The sequence below is a fragment of the Ptychodera flava genome, chromosome 8, assembly GCF_041260155.1.
Source record: "Ptychodera flava strain L36383 chromosome 8, AS_Pfla_20210202, whole genome shotgun sequence".
NCBI lineage: Eukaryota > Metazoa > Hemichordata > Enteropneusta > Ptychoderidae > Ptychodera > Ptychodera flava.
The window spans coordinates 43,363,780-43,386,640 of NC_091935.1; the positions used below are offsets into that span (position 1 = coordinate 43,363,780).

Genomic DNA, 22,861 nt, shown 5'->3' on the forward strand with positions numbered 1-22,861 from the left:
ACTATTTGACTTCTGTAAATTGTGAAAATTTAAAACACAAGACAGGAATCAATAAACTAGTAATAAACTAGCCTTGCAAACAAAAGAGCATCGCGATGTTGAACTTCGAAAGTCGACGTTCTGAGAGGAGTGGAACAAGAGAAAATTGTGAAATATGAAAACTTCAGAAGAGAAAAAAAGAAAATTATTTTTTCAACAGAGCATGATCATCGTAGATTGTACATAGCTGAGTGGTGGGTAGAAATAATGTTAATTACAGAGTGCTAAATCTTGATGCTCTTTTGTTTGCAAGGCTTGTTTTCGCCTGAGTGCTCATGGGTTGAATGAAATTAACAATGGCGGCAGATACGAACACTTCCCTCACATAGACTGAGAAAAGTAGGCTTTGCATAAGTTTACAAGCACGGCTGAGCACATTGTGTACCTAGGCGAGGTGGGTGTGCTCAAAAATGAAGATCAGTGCAAGTTTTTGATTCAAAATCGGCTGTTTTTGGTGGAGAAACTGTGCGCCGTATTTTCGAGGAGCTACCAGCAGTTTTGCCTATATCAGTCTGCAGGGCTGTGATGGGAGGCCTTATAACGCCGGTAACACACAGCCCTGCCATGCAGAGCTAATACTATGAATACACTGACTGTCACTGCATATTGCATATGTGTGCAACTGCAAGTCGCTCCATATCATATCAAAAAAATGTAGTATTGCGACCTTTGAGCTGCTCGAAGCCAGAATTTACAGTTTACGATAAAGTTATCTTACATGTAAAACTCAGTTCTACTGTGAACAAAATGCAAGCTATGTTCTATAACTATTATGAATAGCAGCATAATATAAATATTTTGTACCTATCACTGTGCCAGAAAATAAGAAGGAAACAAATCAGTCAGAGAAACTGTGGTCAGGATGATGCTGTCCAATTTATATTATTTGTCTCTTGGCACACACCACATACTTATGACTGTGAGACAACATTTTCATATCATTGTATATTCAGTTTTTATACCTAGTTTGCTTTTCACCTTATTGTATGTCCTTCCCTGCACTACGTAATTCAAAATTAAATATTGTTTTTGCCTTATACATACTTGATGGGTAAGCTTATTTAGTCTCATAGATTAAGATGCACGTTGACCTACAGTGTCCAAACTTTTTTTCATTGAACATGTATTGTAGATAGGTATATACTCCAAATACTAAGTACAAGAGGTGAGTGTAACAACCGAATGTTTTTTAGTCAATGGCCCAAATTTATTTTCTATTTGATGGACAATTATAGATACATCTGTAATCAATGCCAACAATCCAGTTTATGTGATTTTGGTTTAGATTAGCCATTGTCCATTATATTACAATAGTGTTTGTGGCTAAATTTTCTCCCCTTCTGCATTATATAAGTTCATCGTTTCCTGTTTTAGATATTGTTGATCCTATTGAGTCCCATCTCTTATTCTTAATTCACTTTCACACATATCAAGGCTGTTGATACTTAGATTCCACTCTTGAACTTATGCTGGAGCAGTCACCAACCAGTTCAAATAACTTTCATTTATGTCCAAACAATTTGACTTTTTGACAAATTTCACATTTATGGCAAATAATAAACACTGAGGAGGCACAAAGGACATTGGTGCCCCTGGGCCCCATGTTTCCTGTAGTGAGCTCATTGACATCAAAATTACTGAGACAAGGATACACAAAAAAAGACTCGTTAGGACTTTCAAAAAGTTCTACGGTCAATATGATGACATTGTGGCCAAATATAACACCTCGGTCACTCAAATGATTAACGACAGCATTCCCGGCTTTGACTTATTACAGTGATTCATATCCTGTATCATTTCATACAATATTTAGACAATTTTGGGACCAATCCTGACGGGTGCGGCATGCTAGCAGGGTACGCTTACCCATTCCGGACACCTGGTACCACCACTAACTATCAGTGGTTCGGGATGGTCCTACTTAAATTTGTAAATCACAAATGTGCCATGGACCTGGTAATGTATTACCTTCAATGGAAATGATTATTGGACCAGTTGAATGTCATCTTACTGACTTGGCTGATGGGGAAGTGATACTGTCTGGCAGGAAAAGGGTTAAATTTTATGGAAACTGGTGCAGATGTTGATCAGTCAGTATTGTAATACTAAGCAAACACATTAAGGAGTATCACGTCAATTAATTGCTAATTTGCATATTTAATGAACTTTCATAATTATTGTGATATGTCTAGTAATGCTGCATCAAATTTAATGAAACATGGTACAGATCTTGTTATTCCAGTTGTCTCACTGCATGCAAAGATATGTAGCAGTTTCTTGTCTATTAATTGCTCATTTGCATATTTAATGAATTTTTGTAATTAGGCTGATATGTCAAGAAATATTTCAACAAATTTCATTCTTAAACTTGGTACAGATGTTGAGCCCACATTGCTTTAATAGTGAATAAAGACATTTATCTGGTCATGTTAATAAAGTTTGAATTTGCATATGCAATGAACTTTCTTGATGAGAGTGATATGTCCAGATATGCTGTGTCAACTTTGATGAAACATGGTACAGATGTTAATCTCTGAGTACTGTAATACTGTGTGAAGACATGCAGAAGTATCATGTCAATTAATTGCTAATTTGCATATTTGATGAACTTTCACAATTAGTATGATATGTCAAGAAATGTTGCATCAAATTTGATGCAACGTCATAGGGATGTAAATCTTCCTGTAGTGTAATGACGTGCTATGTGATGTGACAGTATCATGGTACAGATGTTAATCTCACAGTACTCTAATACTGTGTGCAGACATTAAAGTGGCACTCCCACTTGGTACCATTTTTAAAGCACTTTTTTTAATGCCAACGGTTGATATTTGACGTGGTGACTGTGCGCGGATCGCGAGATATCGATAAAAACATGTCTTCAAAAAAGTAAAAGTTTGATATCCGGTGGCCCGCCTAAATTCCGCTTCCGAACTTCGAACTTTCGGCACTGGGGCCATTGTCAACTAAGCTATGGAGTACGAGTCTACGCTGATGCTTCTGTACGCCACAGTACTACTCGTGTCGGTGATTGGTCATGCCCGGTGGCTGAAAGCTGAGTCTTACTGACTTGGCGAATAAACGAAAAACAATTTTTGCTGATTCCACCAGTCACAGTGCTGTAATACAAATCAGTGACACTTAGCAGTGTCATTTAAATTAATTGCCAATTTGCATACACAATGAATTTTTTTTAGGGTGAATGCCCAGAAGCACTGCATCAAATTCTATGAAATGTGATACAGGTGATAATCTGTCAGAGTTATAACTTAATGAAAAAAAATGATTTGCAACATCCTCAATTACTACTTGAATCATTTTTGTAATTAGGGTGGCAATTAATAACTACTTGAATCATTTTTGTAATTAGGGCGGCAGCCCAGATTGGTTTTCCATTTTCACTACCATATAGAGCTCATTCTCGGCTTTTAACCCTTTGCCGCCGGAGGGCGTATAAATACGCCTCACTTCCGGTTCCCGTTGCTGCCGGTAGACGTATATATATGTATAACGTACGTTTGTAACCTTTAACCTTGTTTTTAGCGCCAATTGCCGCTATAGGGGGGTCTAATTAATACCATTGGCTAGGGAATCACGCCACCTCCATAATGATACGCAGTTTCCTGTTTGCCCGCTATCGTGTGTCACCGACCGTGGGAATTTCAAACTCGTTTTGGCGAAATTTATGAATGAACTGTTTAAAAATGGCGACTGGTGATGATGACATCGCTCTAGGACATAGAATTGCCGATATTTTTGAATCATCATCCGATTCTGAGACTGAATTTATGGGTTTCACGGAATCTGACTATGAGGACGACATTCCATTAGCTAGGTTGCCGCGATTACGGCGGGATTCCGATAATGAGGTAGGATCGGACTTTGAAATAGACACTCAAAGTGACGACGACTCGGCTGAGAATTCTGACAGCAGTGAAGACTTACAATGGAGTCGCTCGATCGAAGAACATGACGATGTTAATTTCACGGAACCTTCTCGAATAAAGAAAGATTTTTCAGGTAAATCGGCAAAAGATGTCTTTGATTGTCTGTTCACCCCTGAGCTTATGGGCTACATCGTTACTGAAACTAATTGTTACGCCGAACAGAAACGTCGCGATCCGGGAAACCGGAAGTCAGAATGGACAAATGTCAGCTTGAGGTCTTTCTCGGTCTTACGCTAGCGATGGGTTTAGTCGACAAGAAAGGTTCGTTCAGAGAATATTGGTCAGAATATTGGCTAACTAATACTCCAGCCTTCGGAAATCATATGCCACGCGATTTGTACTGTCAAATTTTGCGATACATTCATTTTGTCGATAACGAAGCCATCCCAACCGACAGAAATGACCGTAGATACGATAAACTGCAGAAAATAAAACCGGTTATTGACAGCGTGTTGCCAAAGTTCCGGGAACTGTATTCGCCAGAAAGACAGCTTTCCCTCGATGAGAGTATGATTAAATTCAAGGGCAGATTATCGTTTAGACAATACATAAAAAATAAACCGACGAAGTGGGGCATCAAAGTTTTCAATGTAGCTGAGGCGACTTCTGGATATGTTTTGAATTTGAAAGTATACCAAGGCAGAGAATTGCAGCAAACTACTGAGGAATCTGTGACAGACAGGGTAGTGATGAGTTTAATGCAGCCCTACTTTGATAAGGGATATGAGCTGTATTGCGATAACTATTATACCAGTCCAACTTATTTGAAAACCTTAAGAGTAGGAAGATTTTAGCTTGTGGAACAGTAAGGCCGAATAGGAAGGGACTTCCGTCAGAAATGAAACCAGCTAGTGCAGATGTCAAACGTCTAAGTCGCGGACAGTTTGTTCACTGGCAGAAAGGGAAACTAACAGCAGTAGCTTGGAAAGATTCTAGGATAGTCAATGTTCTTACAACTCTGCCCGTCACTGGAGATAGTAACCCTGTTCTGAGAGCAGTCAAAGTTCATGGCAGGTGGGAGCGTCAGGAAGTGCAACGTCCTATACTTGTTGAGAGATACAACAAGTATATGGGAGGCGTTGACCTTGCTGATCAGCGTCTGTCATCGTACAAACGTCACATGAAAGGGCTGACATGGTACTTGCAGATATTTTGGTACATACTTGAAGTGTGTGTTATCAACTCATACATTCTGTTCAAGAAAGCAAATCCGAATAAGCCCCCAACCCTTCGAGTCTTCCGTGGCCAGCTTTGTGAACAGCTAATTGCTGGGCGATCATATGTGAAGAGACCAGGCAGGAAGTCACTTAGTCAGAATACTGATGTCAGGTTAGACCGTAAACTCCAACATGCTCCAGCATTAGTGGAAACTCAGTCAAAATGTCAGGTTCATAAGCAGAGGAAAGATACTAAATACATATGTGGGGTGTGTAAAGTAAGGATGTGCCCTGTTCCATGCTTTCATCGCTATCACTACATGCAGGATTATAGCTTTGATGACCCGAAATGTGCAGGCAGGGAATTAGCCAGGAAAAGGAAAAAGCATTAGAATAGATAGAATAGACAGTATAGATATATAACACAAAGAAATCAGACTTTTGGTGAGTAAATAACCATTTTATTTCTGGCAAATGTCTTCTTTCAACAGGAATCTAGTTATGTAGCCAATGATTGATGTGTCCTAATTTGCATAACAAGTGACCAATTTGCATATGGAAAGAATTGATACATTTTCTAGTTCATGTTCAACTAACATCACCTGTAGGGGTAAGCATTGTAGTCATTAAAACAAAGTTATAATCAATTTATTAAATCAATGTCATATTTATGTTGTAAATGCAAATTAATTCAGTTCCTAGGGGGTCTTTAACCTCTAAGTCTATGGGGGAAGGAAAGGGTTAAGTCTCATCTATATAATTGCAGTATTTTTAATCACAGACCCAGTTAATGAACAGGACTCTATCCTCGCTCTCCGAGGACCTGTAATCAATTTACCAATTAACAAATGGGGACTGTGTCATCAACAATGACTTGTTCATTTTATTTTACAGCTTCATGTCAATGGAAATAAAAATAATGATCTACGGGGATTTATGAAGACCATAGCAAAATCACCACCTGATGATGGTAATCCTGGTATTTATGCGTTGGACTGTGAAATGGTATATTGAATTTCAAACTCTCCCAATACTATCTTCATTCATCTTTTAAAACAGCTACATTTCATTTCGTTATTTTAACACATAGTTATCATGTTATTACTACTATATAGTAAAAAGAATTCAGGTTGACCTATTTACGCCCGGATCATTTTTTCACCCCGTTCTCCAAGCACAGATCGTAAAGAGACCTTGTTTTGTGGCCACACGTTCTCTTCTCATTCAGGAACACGGTGGTACAGTAATATGTTGATAAAAATTCATAATTTTGATAAAAAATGCGATTTTTCAAAATCTCTTGCAAAATCCCGTGTACTCTCGCTTACCCTAACAATTGACGGTGCCCCCGCACGAGAAATTATAATAAAGGCAAATATAAACAAACACAATCGCATTTAATGAGGTACATTTTGGTAAGTTTCTTGCGGATTATTCTGACATTCACCTGATTTAATTTGTTTGCTTAAATTATCTCCGTGTTTGCGATTAATAATTATAGTATCCCGTCTCCGGTGGGGGGCTCGCGACCGACTTTTTGTTTGTAAGTGCGCCCGACCGCTATACGTGACCTCAGTCGCTTACCCTATGTTCTTACAGAACAAATTCAGCACAAACGAAAACCGCTAATTTCAAGTATCTTTACGCGTATAATGTCCTGAAACATGTTAATTTACTCCAGCCATACCTTTGTTTACTCGTCCCATCTTTATAATTGTGAATGGGTTTGATTTAATGTGAATTAGCGACATCAAATGAACACTCCGGACAAGCCGCGGAGTCGCACCCCCCGACCATGTTTTGCCTGTGCGAACAAACATGAATGTGTGACCGAAACGGTATACGCTCGTAAAAGAGGCGTAGATTTAGATCAATAGATAGGAATATGATAGGAGCCATGAGATTTTAAAAATCATAACATTCAAACAACATGAACTATTCAAAACTTCCAATTTTTAAAAGATATTTCGATTTCGCGTGCGTCGCCCAGTCGGTCGCCCAGACGTACAATGAGGTCAACGAACTCCTGTGTATGTTACAAGCCGATGAAAGGCGCGCCGTATCTCCTGGCCTGGGAAAACGTATATATGTGCATATCGCGCAAAGTGAGGAGTTTGTGAAAGGATTTTTGGATAATAATGTCAGCAAGATAAAGTTTTACAATGAGTAGGGATGTAGTGTATTTCTTTTCAAGTAATGCTGTCAAATTGCCGTGATTAAACACATCCAGTCCGGCCGGGGCTGACAGCGGGATGGAGTGGCGGAGGTCGATAATCACACGATAGGACGTGAAAATGTTCTGATGCGACATAGTCCGTCCCTTGGTTTATTCTCAGTGCATGGAGCCTAAGCTTATTATTTACGCGATTGGAAATGTGTGATTTACAAAATATCCGCAAAAAAGTAATGCGAGATAGTAGTAAGAAAACTTTACATGGTATGATCTATATTAGCCTAACGCCGGTCTCAGGGTAAATATTGTCGAGGCCGGGTGATCGTACTCAAAACATCCCCGGGCTCTCGCTTTGTTCAAAGTTGCGACTTGGCATCAATGAATGACTTTCCTTCAGGATGTCTATAAAATAAATCCAAACTATCATTGGGCGATATTTTAAAAATAAAGCCCTTCCATATCCCTCGGGTTGATTGTCTTTTCTAAAACTTGGGCAATGATTGGTCCTTTCCGAATATTGTCTCAATTTTATACCACGTGGGGGGAAGTTCATCAACGACAAGGTCTGTGAGTGGTTCTCAAATTGCAACTTTCTTCTCTCAAGATTGTCAATCAAACAGTGTGGCGTCCCACAACGTTTTGTCTCCGCACTCCAGGGTGAAAAAGAATCACTTTGCGATCAGACAACGAACATTTTAATGAATTGATCATTTTTCAACATTAAAAGTTATATAAATGACAACTTTAACTCACAAAATATAACATGATGATGAGACAAAGATTGAATGAGGGAAAGTCCTGACACATTTCCATGAAATCCAGGATAACTATTTGTACAGTTGTTTGTTGATAGTTATAATTTTCAACATGTCTGTATCTTTTCAGGTCATAAATACAACACTTTACTCGTTCCTCTAGCAATGACTCATACTTTAACATCTGCATAATTTATTCTTCAACACACAAGCCACTTTTCTTTGGCTATTGTACCTCCACTCTCTCTCGAAAGAAATTATGACACCCTCAATATCCAGAAAACAGTGTAGCACATAGGGTTGTTTATTTCAAATACTACATGAATATGCAGGCAAAAATCAGTAGATGAAATTTTGTTCAATGCTATACATGTATATCATTGATATAGGAAATATACCAGTGTATCCAGAAATACCAAGTGTACAAATATAGTGTGAAATAAATTTGGCATCTACTTGAATTTTTAGGGGTGCCCAGAAATAAATATTAAATAAACATTATTTATTGCTTGGTTATGCTTTTCACAAAACTGATGCAGAATGAATGAATGAAAGTCAAGGTGACATTTTAGTATGATTACGTGTAGCTGTGAATACCATGTTGTGAGCTACAGTTTGAAATAAGATAACCAAGGTGAAAATCAGCAAGCCGTAGATCTATTATTGACCCTATTTGAATCTGTCCCTCAGCTACAACATCATGTATTCACCTTGAGATTCAAGAATCTCACCCACCTAAATCTAACGGTACCCTTCTAACCACAAGTTGTCTGAGCTCCACCAATGACCGAAGAGACACAATGAACACAAGATGCCGGAGCTGAGAATCATTTCTTCCCGACCTTCCTTATTTTCATTTTCGGACAAATGATAGTATAATATGGAAGGGATTGAGAGATATCAATCCCCAACTCTTTCTGTATATTATAGAAATAACGGGCGACGCGCTGACCATTAATGTTTATTTGTGGGCAAGGGCGAGAGGAAAGCCAAAAATTAACGGGCGAGGCTTGCCGAGCCCGTTAATTTGGCTTTCCTTGAGTCCGCGCCCACAAATAAACGTTAATGGTCAGTGCGGAGTCTGTTATTTCCATTATATTATCAACGAACCGGAGAAAACCCTCAAAATTAGCGAAAATTTTCGGAGCGAACGACAACTGGGCCCCAGAACTGAACAATACGCGACGCACTGTCACGCGCGCTGTAAAATATTGGCAAATCTGGAAATATTTTCAGAAAAAAGTATCTCAACTTGGCCCACAAGTGCTCCATTTTATTTTGTGATTGATTATGATTTACGTTTGAGCTGCAAAGTTACGATACTTTGAGTTGTTAATCTTATTATTCATATTCACGGGCATATAAACAGACCATTACTGTGTATTTGTGGTCAGTCACGTGGTTAAGCTCGACCAATCAAAATGCGTCAGGCAGGGCATGGTAATATAATACGAAATAACTAATAACTGAAAAAACATGGAGGGGCTTAATCACGTCATGGTCTCCAAACCGATTCTGTAAATTAGTTTACCCTAATTGCTTTTTTCAGTCAGATCACACGGTACTCATTTGCATATGAAAGTTCTTCAAGCCGGCGACCGTTAACTTTCAAACGGACGTCAACGGGCCAGTTTTCAAGGTGATTTTCAACTTGAATTTTACAATCCGTGCTACAAAAAATTATCATGTTAGTTGGATAAATTGCGAGAGTGACACCCATTCTTCATTGCAGACGTAAATTTCATGAAAATCTAGCGGTAAAAGTATTAGTTTTGAACGTGTTTGCGGCGGTATGTTGGTGAGCCCGGCAGAGACGTCCACAAACGTATCGAAAATCGTTTGAAAACGACCTCGGAAGTAAACCAAGTTTTCCTGACAGAGAGGTATAATATCGGTCCCAACATCCGCGAAAAGAAATTAATTCGAAATGCCTGTGTAACAGTCCGCGCAAAAATAATCGATGTATTTCGACGAAATGACCCGGAAGTATACATTGACCTCGACATGTTGGCCTCCGACTTGTAAATACGGAAGTGTTGCGTCGCTCGTGAAACGCTAAGTATACCGTGGAATATAGCAGTATAACAGAAGCTTTTGAAGTGAAACAGTTGTTGAATAATGTATAGCACCGTGTATGAGCCAAGTTTTGACATACTTTAATATTTGGCTAATTTTGACATTACATCGACCGATCGCTCACGTGACTCCGCATGTGGAGCGAGTTCGGCTGGCGAAATTATTTGTTTATGCCCCGTATAACGTACATCATGGGACAGGAGACTTTTCGAAAATACAAATGCAAACTGTAACTTCAAAACCATTCACTGATAAAGTATGCAATAAAAAAAATTGTGTATCATACGGGCAAGCATTTGTTTTGTTGTCATTGGGTCGATGTATGTTAGTAGGGTCTATGATTTACTTCACGATGGATCACAGTCGTCATCACAGTCACCATCATTGGAATCATAGTCACTATCATTGGAATCGTCTGGTTGTTTCTCTTCCGTCCATTTATATTCGTCAGTCAGTTCGTCAAAGTCAGAATCGGTACTCGAATATACTTATACACAAAATATCTACTATATAAAGATCAATCTTTATTTCAATTTTAAATGTTTGGTAAAGGGGCTACAATGTTAAACCACTACTGCAAAATACAGAGTAAATAGTCACTCGAACTCAGAGAGGTACAATAAATACAGAGTAAACTGCTAGTACAAAATACAGAGTAAATTGCACGTACAAAATACAGAATAAACAAACTCAGAGAGTTGAAATAAAACTTACTTCAATCGCAACACCACTGTCTTCAAGGTTCAGCTGGAAATCTGAAAGAATAGATTGAAAAAACTTAGTTCACGTGACTGGTAAACTTTAAAAAATCTTGAAGTTTGGTAAAATTCAGAAGTACCCAGGCAATCAATGATAAGCCTTTATAAGTGGTCAAATTGGCAGTAAAGACAGTTGATTTTTGTTTGGTCAATTCATCTCATACTTTAGACTGGATACCAAATACACCAAGCTAACGTTTAGTTTACACAATTGTATGGCCCATGTACACAATCTGGACAACGCGCGCGCCATGTACAGTCCTTTAAGTCACTGACCGAATTGGTTGAGGCATCAGCCATGAGGAAATATTTTAACATTCGACGAGTTTGGGGTTGTCACCAAGCTTAGCAGAAGAGGTGCAAGTTCTTCCATCGGAAAAAAGTTTAGAAACGCAGTGATTAAATGCCAATGCAGGTAAAGTGTGGCGGCCGGGCACGGTTAACTTCGCGGTCCTACACCAAATGTACACTCAAGTTTAACTATGTACCACAATCGCTTAGTGTAATACGACAGTATTGCCGCTAAAAACCATAAATTTCGCGCCGAAGACTCGATGATAGCAATATCTCATTCGTTCCCAACGGCCAGAAGTATTTCGCGCCCGATGTCAGCATTGATTTACTTCCGCAATGGAGGACTTCCGCATTTCCCGGTGTAATCACAGGACAAACACATCGATCGTCCGCTTTTTCCGAGACTTTCACGAATGAATCAGTCCGAAACTACTTGGTGTACATTCAAATCACAGAAATTATGACAAAACTACAAAATATCTTTGCACGAGAGTGGAATGTAATCAGTTGACGCCCGCGATCATGCTATCTTCTCCCGCCATTTTGCAGTGGAAAATGGCGCTCACGAGTTGAAAAGTAAACAAAATCGAACTGGCCATAATATCACTATAAAAGCTTGGAAGTAAATGAAAACTCACAGAAAGGAGGGTTGATGTCTATATTTTGATTAGAGTTTGACATTTTGTGGTAAAATCCATGTGTAACAGTCCGCGCAAAAATAATCGAGAGGATGTCAACGCTGTGTGTTTTTTCACAGTCGTCAGAGATTTCGCGATTTCAAAGAAACTACACCACAGAAGTTGCCAAAAAATCATTCAGTAATAATTCAATATACCTACCTTCACATGAATCCACAGGCTTGCCTTAAAATAGTCGAAATCGCTGGAAAACAGCTCTATAATTTTGTGTGAAAAAACGGCCCCTTTCGAGCACCGTCAGTGGGACCCACTGTAACTGACACTGGGTTTGAATTACTTTCCCTCATTAACATATTATAATGAGCATCGTGCGATCTGACTGTTTTGGGAATGTGCAACTTTGTTATCAACTTGCTGTGTGTATTTCAGGCGAGATAAACACTTGCGAGTGTAAAATTGGCGTCATCCTCATACTCACTTCGGCTTCACAGGGCAGGTATGGATTTTGAGTGTGAGATGCTGCGGTATCATTTCTTCACTAGACTGACGACGATCAGATCTGACTATTCCCGACAGTACAAGCATCATATCATGCATTTCCAGTTATCTCTTTCACAAACATTCATTCAGTAGGGTTTTATGAAGCATCTTGTTATGTGAATTATATATATTATTAACTACTATAGACTATAGTCTATAGAAGCTATTAGGATGGGTATAGTCTCTCTCTCTCTCTCTCTCTCTCTCTCTCTCTCTCTCTCTCTATATATATATATATATATTTATATATATATAAATATATATATAGAGAGAGAGAGAGAAGAGAGAGAAAGAGACTATACCCATCCTAATAGCTTCTAAATATATATATATATATATATATATATATATATATGTATATGTATGTACATGTATGTACATGTATGTATGCATTTATGAAATGAGCAAAGGTCATCATGTTATTGTGATTTGGTTAAGTTGGTGTCAGACATGAAAATTTTCTGTAAACGAAAAAAAGTCAAAAACCTCTGAATAGACTGTGTTGATATTTGGTACAGATATTCAGATTGTGTTCAAGGTTCCCATTCCTAAAATTAAACGGAGTAACGGTTAGATAGTTTTGGGAAAATTGCTAACCCCCTTTTTAATTGATTTTTAGGGGTCTTTCATTTATGTAGTTTCGGAAGGTACACTAATTGTGCATTTTGGACTGTTTTACGAATTTTGGAACAGAAATGTGGTTGTAATTAATGTTAGAAATATGCAGGATGGCTGATTCAAAGTATCGGACATTTCCATTTTCTTTTGGACAACAAAAGCGATAAAAAAACATATTTCATATTTTAGATTCTCACATTTGAGACTACCCTAGGCATTTGTAAAGTAAACATCCTTGGGTCAATATACAGACTTTGACTTTCACATTCCAGAGATTAAGTATCCACTTTTAGGTTTATAGTTATTAAGCTATCACCAGCATCTGTCCTGAGCATCTGTCCGTGTGTTCCCACAGGAAATGACAGGGAACAAAAAATTATTTGAGAAGTTTCTCTCCTTTAAATAGAAGCTATATTACAATTAAAACTGTCATGGATGGATTACTCTCAAATGATCTGAAACACAGTTATAGCCCATTAGCAACAAATCTATAGCAAGATTTATGTAAAGTTCATGAACTTACACAAGGTATTGGACAAAAAGATGACCATGACTTTGCTGCCCTACTAGATCATCTTGCCCCCTTAAATTGACTAATATATATAGACCTTTTTGTAATAAGGGTGGCAGGCAAGATTGGCTTTATGTTTCCAACACCATGGTATTGACCAATTCCTGTGGTGGCCTTCTACCAACCTTTTAGCAGTAATTCAGTAATTCATTCCTATCTAAGCTTCAATACTACTTTCAACATTTATTTCATTTAGATTTCCTTAGCTTATTATATATAATTTTGTAATCTTAATTACTGTCAACTTAGCTTTACTACAGTTATTCTAACCTCATTATTCTTATACTATTGTTATACCTTGTAACCACAAAAATTTTCAAGAGATGCATACATGATTGCCACTCGACAAACCACTGATTTACAAATATGTCTTCTGCTTTTTAGCTCACATTTGGTATACCAATGTGAGGTAATCGTATAAGCTGAATCAGTTCATTTGCATTCCATTTGCATGTCTGTATGTATGTATGTATGTATGTATATATGTATGTATGTATGTATGTATGTATGTATGTATGTATGTATGTATGTATGTATGTATGTCCGTCCACATCAAAAACAGCTAAACGGCAGCACCTACTGTCTTGGTATTTGATGTACAGGTGCACCTAGGGGTGGAGATGTGAATTTGTTCAAATGAACTTGTCAGTGTCAAAAATATGCAAATGAGGGAGAAAAAGGAAAAACCCTGCAAATTGCTAAAACTCTGTAACCGTTGGTCAGATAGGGTTGAAACTTGGTGTGCAGGTTCCTTTATGTATTCTGAAGTAGGTGTAAAAAATTTGGGATGAAATTTGGATGTTTCTATTTTTAGGGTAATTTTTTCAGTTTTTAGTCAAAAAATGTTTAACTCTGAAGCCACTCATCTGATTGCTTTGAAAGTTGGTATACATGTTCCTCAGGATGACCTCAGTCAAGTGTATACAAATTGAATTGAAATTTTCATATTTGTAATTTTGGGGCAATTTTCCAAATTTTTGGTCAATTTTTTTTTATTCAAAAATAACTAATCTGATAGCTTTGATATTTGGTATACAGGTTCCTAAGGTTGATCAAAATCAGTTTAATGATTTCTTCTTCTCTGAAACCGCTAGCCCAATTGCTCTCAAATTTGGATTGGATGTTTGCAAGGGTGTTACCCTTCCAATAGCGCTGTTCACGGTTACAGGTTTGTTACTAAATATAGATGTACGCTTGCGACATCGCACACGCAGCTTGAAATGCGGACAAATTTTATCAATGTTGCATACATGGCCGTTTTTGCAGCTAGTACTCAGAGTCGTTAATATGTTTTTTAGTATTCATTGTTACACTAGCAGTCACCCACTGAGATGTATTTTCGTCGTTCTTGCATGCGTAATTTTCACAAGCGTTATCTGAAAATGCGGACAAATATTTATTTTTGCATATTAATAAGAGAACAGTGACGTAAACTGTGAACGGCCCTATTGTTGAAATTACAACAAAATTGGAAATATAACTGGTTTGGGGCAATTTTTGTCATTTTTGGTCAAAAAATCCTAAAAAATATTTTCTTTTTAAAGCCCCTGGACAGACGGCTTTTATATTTGGTGTTCAGATGTCCAGGGATGACAATAGTTAGATATGTGGAAATTGTCCTGAAATATGCAAATTTGTATTTTTAAGACAATTTTGTCATATTTGGTCAGAAAACAGTCTCCAAATTACTTGTCTGATAGCTTTGTAATTTGGTACAAAAGTCCCGAGGGATGGTAGTAGATAAATTTTCTGCTCAAAGTGTTGGGAAACCCCCTAATATTTATATTTTAGGTAATTTTCGTTTGTGAGCTTAAATGACCTACACCAACCCAGGATATATTGTGAGACAGTTTCGAAGGCTGTGAACATAATTTTGTCATTTTTGGTATCGATTTGTAGTAAAAGGTGATCCAGAAAACAAAGCTGAGGTAAATTTTTTCATTGCGAACCAATTTTTGCAACTTTTGCATGTAAGACACACAAGAACTGATGAGAAATTTGGATCCAGGATAATTCCAGATGTCATAATACCCCCCCCCCCCCACAGTGGAAGGCATTCCACTATCTGTAACTGGTCTAAGTGCTGTTTACATTCGAATGATAGCACTCATAGCATTAATTAAAACATCCCAAAAGTTGTAAATATACTAGTATTTCCTGCCAGCTGGTCTTATGTAAACATGATCAACAAAGGGGTGGAACATTTGATATTCAGGAGGGGGTAGGGTCTAGAAGATTAATGAGGTAGCATATACTTTTAACCAGATCCCTTGTATATTTTTTCCCACTCTTTATTTTCTCCCCACTCTCCCACCTTTCCTTTTTGTCAAGCTTCTCTGGCTACTTTTTTTTTGAAATTTGCTTATGTATGTAGGATCTGCTTGTCCCATTGCTATAGAAGTTGATATGCATGTTCCTAAAGATGACCTCCAGTACCTAAATTGCAGACCTTATTTGCTCTTGTCATTCTTGTTTTTCTAGTTGAAATATTTCTTGAATTTACCAATTCAAACCGAATGTGAGCACACTGTCCTTGACGGTATCTTTTCTCTGTACACATATACATGTCCCTTTTCTCATAAAAATGGGCTTAAAATCGCAATGTGAAAAATAGTCTTTCAGCTATATGTTGCACATTGACTTTGTAGTCTGTCTAATTTACAGTGAGTTGGGTTGTTGATAAATGCCAATAATACAAGGCAGTCATTATGTCCAAGCACCATTGGCGGTATTTTGTCCATTCGTAAGGATGTCCCTCCACTCAAATATCTTGAGAACTGCAGTACAGACTAGATATTTGTTGTGTAGATGCAAAATGTGATTATAAGAAACTATCTGTTTTTCATTTTTAGCTCCGCTGTTAGTGACGCTGAGCTTATCAAATAGGCTGATTTTCCACCGTCGCCCATCCGTCGTCTGTCAACAATTGCCTTCTCCTCTGAAACCGCAAGTTTGATAGCTTTGAAATTTCATGTGCAGTTCACTTTGGGTGACCTCACTTAAGTTTGTTCAAATCATGGTGAAATTTGCATATTTGTATTTTGGGGGCATTTTTAGCTCATATCTGGTTTTGTATATAAATACCAAAAAGAGCTTATATGATGAGTCGGTGGCGTCTGTATGTCTGTATATTTGTGGCTATGTATGTGCGGCTGTATGTCCGTCACACAGAAAGGCTCCCATACCGCCAAAGCTACCATCTCAGTATTTGGTGTACAAGTAGATGCAGGGGTTGAGATGTGAATTTGTTCAAATGAACATGTCAGTGTCAAAAATGTGCAAATGAGGTAAGAAACAGGGAAATCCTGCAAATGTGCAGGAGTGATGGCATGAGTGTCTGAAACAGGCTTGAGTCATTTCCTGTCATTGTTTATGAGCTGTTTTACATATTAACAGACCAGCTCAAAACATAGACAGTAGAGGGGGGAAGACTGTCTATGGTCCAACTAAGAGGGACTAACTGTTTCTGCTATGCATGTTGCTAAAGTTGACCTCCAGTACCTAAAGTTTCAGACCTTATTTACTTTTGTCATTCTTTTTTTTCTGGTTTAAATATTTCTTGTTGTTTTTCTGGTTGTACTGTGCAGAAATCATTGTTATAACATCAACGTAGAATTTTCCTGCACTGAACAGATAGAAACAATATTTATTGTTGATCTTTGGTACCCATACTGGTATATACCTATTCTGATCAAATTTGAGCGACACCGTATCATTTCGGTATTTTGAGCTCCGCTGTCAGCGACGCAGAGCTTATCAAATAGGTTGATTTTCCGTCGTCGTCCGTCAACAATTGCCTTCTCCTCTGAAACCGCAAGTCCAATTGCTTTGAAATTTTATATGCAGCTCACTTAAGTTTGTTCAAATTGTGGTGAAATTTGCATATTTGTATTTTTGGGGCATTTTTTGGTGTTTTTGGTAAAAAAACCTTCTTCTCTGAAACCGCTTGTCTGATTGCTTTGAAATTCGATATGCAGTTTACTTAGGGTGACTTCAGTCAGATTTATTCAAATCGTGGTGAAATTTGCATATTTGTATTTTTAGGGCCATTTTTGTCATTTTTGGTATAAAAATCTTTAAAAATCTTCTTCAAAACTACCAGTAAGATAGCTTTGATATTTGGTACATATGTCCCTAGGGATGATCTATTTCAGATTTGTTCAAATTGTGCAGAAATATGCAAATTTGCATTTTTAAGGCAATTGTTGCCATTTTTGGTCAAAAAATATTTTTCTCAAAAAGTACTGGTCTGATAGCTTTGAAATTTGGTATACAGGTTTCTATAGATGAACTAAGTAATATATTGAATTTCTGATGAAATCTGTAATTTTGTATTTTTGGGGCAATTTTTGCCATTTTTGGTCAAAAAATGTGTTTTTCCAAAACTACTCATCTGATAGCTTTGCAATTTGGTATACAAGTTCCTACAGATCACCTTAATGATATTTATTGAAATTATGATGAAATCTGCAATTTTGTAATTTTGGGGCAATTTTTGCCATTTTTGGTCAAACAATGTGTTTTTCAAGAAATACTTGTCGATAGCTTTGAAATTTGGTGTACAGGTTTTGAACAGATGAGCTAAGTAATATATTGAATTTCTGATGAAATCTGTATTTTTGTATTTTTGGGGCAATTTTTGCCATTTTTGGTCAAAAAATGTGTAATAATAATAATAATAATAATTTATTGCCATATGCATTAAAATACAATGGAAATTGATTTTTCACGTGCGCATCAGTGAAAGAATTAAAAATATCATAAACTGGAATAAAAATACTAAAAATAAACACATTAAAATACAAAGACTAAAAATATGAAATGTGAAACAAATATATTACATTTGATTTAAAATTCGAACTGCTGATGGATAAAAACTCTTGCGAAAGCGTTCAGATTTTGTTCTGATGCATCGATAGCATCGCTCAGAAGCTAAAAGTTCAAAATATTTATGGGCTGGATGATTATCATCCTTATTGACAGATGTGGTTTTCCGAATGGTCCTGGATCGATAAATTGATGGCAATGAAGGTAAATCTGAACCAATGATCTTCTCTGCAGTGCTAACGACTTTTACTAGTGAATGAAACTCTGCAGTAGTGATATTTCCAAACCAGACTGTTATAGCATATGTTAAAATACTCTCAATTGTAGTGCGGTAAAAGTTAATCAAAATGACACGACTCATGCCAAATTTCTTCAGGCGTCTCTAAAAATACAGGCGTTGCTGAGCTTTCTTAATTAAAGACTCTCTGTATTTGTCTGCCAAGACAAAGTATTAGAGAGTTGAATTCCAAGATATTTAAAAACAGACACAATTTCAACCTCACTGCCTTGAATCACGATGGGAATAGTTGGCTGACTTGACTTTCCTAAAGTCGATAATGATTTCTTTTGTTTTACTGACATTGAGTTCAAGATCATTTGTATCACACCATTCCACTAAGTTAACGATTTCTTTTCTGTAATTTGACTCATCATTGTTGCTAATCAATCCAACTGCCGAAGTATCATCTGCAAATTTTACCATTACATTTCCCTCAAACATATTTGTACAATCGTATGTGTAAAGTGAATACAATAAGGGACTTAAGACACAACCCTGAGGAGCGCCCCTGTTCAGAACAATAGAAGAGGAAAAACGATCACCAATCTTGACCACTTGGGGTCTTTGGTGCAAAAAACTTAAAATCCACTTGCATAATGAAGGAACTATTCCTAGATCAGACAGCTTTGCAACTAATTTCAAAGGCGATATTGTATTGAATGCTGAGCTGAAATCGATAAACAGAATTCTTGCATATGAATTTTGATTATCAAGGTGAGCTAAGACAGTGTGAAGTACAAATGATACGGCGTCCTCAACAGAGCGGTTGGCATGATACGCAAACTGATATGGATCAAGAGATTTTGGCAATATGGACTTGATATATCTTAACACTAAACGTTCAAAGCCAAAGCATTTCATAATGACAGATGTAAGTGCAACGGGACGGTAGTCATTCAGGCACTTTGGTTGTGATTTCTTTGGAACTCGAACAATGATAGAGCTCTTGAAACATGAGGGTACGATGCAACGGGAAATTGATGTATTGAAAATATCAGTGAAAACACTCGATAACTGATCGGCACAATGACGAAGGGCGCAAGACAGAATGCCATCCGGGCCAGCTGCTTTGCGAGGATCGACCCTTGAGAAGCACATTTTCACATAAGACTCTTCGATCGTAAAAGGTGGCTGTTCCATGACAGTCTCCAGGGTTAAATGAGGCTCTGTTTGCTTCTTGTCAAAGCGGGCATAAAAATCGTTCAGAAGATCTGGAAGATTGACATCACTATTCAAAATACTGTTTGATTTCTTCCTGTGTGTATTTCCAAACCACTCATCTGATAGCTTTGAAATTTGGTATATAGGTTTCTATAGATCACCTTAAAGAGGCACTCCCACTTGGTAACATTTTTTAAACGTAATTTTTTAATGCCAACAGTCGATATTTGACGTGGAGACTGCGCGCGGATCGCGAGATATAGATAAAAACATGTCCTCAAAAAAGTAAAAGTTTGAATTCCGGTGGCCCACCTAAATTCAGCGTCCGAACATCGAACGTTCGGCACTGGGGCTGTTGTCAACTAAGCTTTGGAGTACGAGTCTACGCTCACGCTGCAGTACGCCAAAGTACCAGGTCCGTATCGGTGATCGGTTATGCCCCGTGGGACAAAGTCAAGTCCTACTGACTCGTAGAAAAAACAAAACAAAACAAAACGGAAAACAAAGTTTGCTTATTCCACCAGATTTCGCATAGGTGACCAGCACATACGTTCGGTTGATACATAGTGGCCACTGCATGGTATGCGCGCATACCACGCGCGGCGGCCGCTATGTATCGAACCACGCGTAACTGTGTGGCAGACGACAAAATGTAGTCGAGGTGGCTAATATTTAACACGTAAAAACTGATGTTTATGTGGTATTGGTTAAAAATATAATACAACTGATTTAGAATAATGAAAACGACAAAAACTAAGGAGAATTTAATTAACTGGGGTAAAGGCATAATGCTGTATATAAAGTCTTTGCAGTTGGAAGTGAATTCATTGCGTCTTTCGAACTTATTATAGACTCCCTAGAATATCATAGATCAGCACAATAACAAACCTTCGGGGGATTTCGGGTCAAAATCATACACAATCGTAAAACTTCAGGATGTGAAAAATACGCTCGGGAAATGACATGTTTTTATCAATATCTCGCGAACCGTGCGCAATCGCCACATCAAATATCGACCGTTGGCATTAAAAAAATGTGTTTTAAAAATGTTACAAAATGGGAGTGCCTCTTTAATGATATTTATTGAAATTATGATGAAATCTGCAATTTTGAATTTTTGGGTCAATGTTTTCCATTTTTGGTTAAAAGATGTGTTTCTCAAAAAGTACTGATCTAACAGCTTTGAAATTTGGTAAACAGGTTTGTATAGATGAACTAAATTTGATCTTTTGAAATTATGATGAAATCTGTAAATTTTATGTTTTAGGGCAATTGTTGCCATTTTTGGTCAGAAAATTTTATTCTCCAAAAAACTACTCATCAGATAGTTTTGGTTGACATGTTCTTAGGGATGATCCGATGTGATATATTTAAAGTACGATGAAATCTTCAATTGTGTATTTTTGCAGCTATTTTAGCCACTTTTTTCTGGCCACTGCATTGAGCTATCAAAGATTTCCACCTTCTTCATCAACATGTGTCAAAAATAGTTTTTCTCCACATAAACACAGCGGAGCTATATCGGCCACTAGGTCGCTTGTTTGTTGTTGTTTTGGTAAAAAATCATTAAAAATCTTCAAAACTACAGGTCAGATAGCTGTGATATTTGGTACATAGGTCCTTGGGGATGATCTATTTCATGATTAGTTCAAATTAAGCAGAAATATGCAAATTTGTATTTTTAAGGCAATTTGTTTCATCAAAACTGCTTGTCTGACAGCTTTGATATTTGGTATACAGATTTATAGGGATGAGCAAAATGTAATATATTCAAATTATGATAAAATCTACCATTTTGTATTTTGGTGGCAATTTTTGCCATTTTTAGTCAAAAAATTTGTTTCTCAAAAAGTACTAATGTGACAGCTTTGAAATTTGGTATACAGGTTTCTAAAACTGAGTGATATTTATCGAAATTATAATGAAATCTGCAATTTTGTATTTTTTGCATTTTTGGTCAAAAATTTGTTAGTCCAAAACTAACAGTCTGATAGCTTTGACATTTGGTATGCAGGTTCCTATAGATGAACTGAATGATATATATCGAAATTATGGTGAAATCTACAATTTTGTATTTTTGGGTAATGTTTAGCCATTTTGGTCAAAAAGTTTGTTTCTCAAAAACTGCATGTCTGATAGCTTTGATATTTGGTATACAGGTTCCCAGGGATTATTTTGAATTGAAATTATGATTTAATCTGCAATTTTGTATTTTTTGCAGCAATTTATGCCAGTTTTAGTCAGAAAATTTGATTCTCAAAAAAAACTACTCCTCAGATAGCTTTAGTTGACATGTTCTTAGGGGTGATCTTAATGTGACATGTTCAAATTATGATGAAATCTTCAATTGTGTCTTTTTGCAGCTATTTTGCCACTTTTTTCTGGCTAATGAAATGAGGTATCAAAGATTTCTACCACCAACACATGTGCAATGTTCTCACTAAAAGCCAGCAGCCAGCAAAAATAGCCGCCTGGGGCGTCTCAAAAACACATGACCTGCCAAGCTGGTTTCACAGATGTAAATTACTAAATCTCGTATTTTCACCGAAGCCTTGTATAATCGGGCGTAAAATGTCGGAAAGTAATGGAAAAAAACGAATTGAAACTTGTCAAAACACGTCTTGATATAACTCGGATATCGTTCTTCCGTAATCAAAAGAACCTGCATTTAATATTTGACTTTGCATGCGTATGTATCATGGCCAATCATATTGAACATTCTTGCGTACAATTTCCAACATATGGGAACTTACATAAGATGTAACTAGATGTAATAATTGTAATCAGATGTAATAATTGCAGTGATTGGTGGAAGCACACCCTCTAACATGCCTAAGGGGTCATAAGTGACTTTTCTCAAACTGCAGACACAATGGTGATGAATTCAAAAGTTCAAGCGAGCGGAACTGGGAAAAAAAATCTAACAATATTCAACACTACTTTACTAAAAAACAAAAATTAGACTGGATTGGGGATATGGCCATGTTTTCATGCCATGTAGTCAATCGACATCGAATCATGTCCCAG

At 37.2% G+C, this 22,861-nt stretch overlaps 1 protein-coding gene across 2 annotated transcripts in view; it reads left to right on the forward strand.

Moving 5' to 3' along the window:
- LOC139139391 (RNA exonuclease 1 homolog) overlaps positions 1-22,861 on the forward strand; it is a 216,522-nt gene that overhangs the window by 150,305 nt on the left and 43,356 nt on the right. The window contains exon 10 of one of the 2 annotated variants that reach the window (XM_070708293.1): positions 6,038-6,148. The exons of the other annotated variant lie outside the window; for it this stretch is intronic. Coding sequence (XP_070564394.1) covers positions 6,038-6,148 — 111 coding nt within the window. The remainder of the gene's footprint in view (positions 1-6,037; positions 6,149-22,861) is intronic. 2 annotated transcript variants of the gene reach the window in all.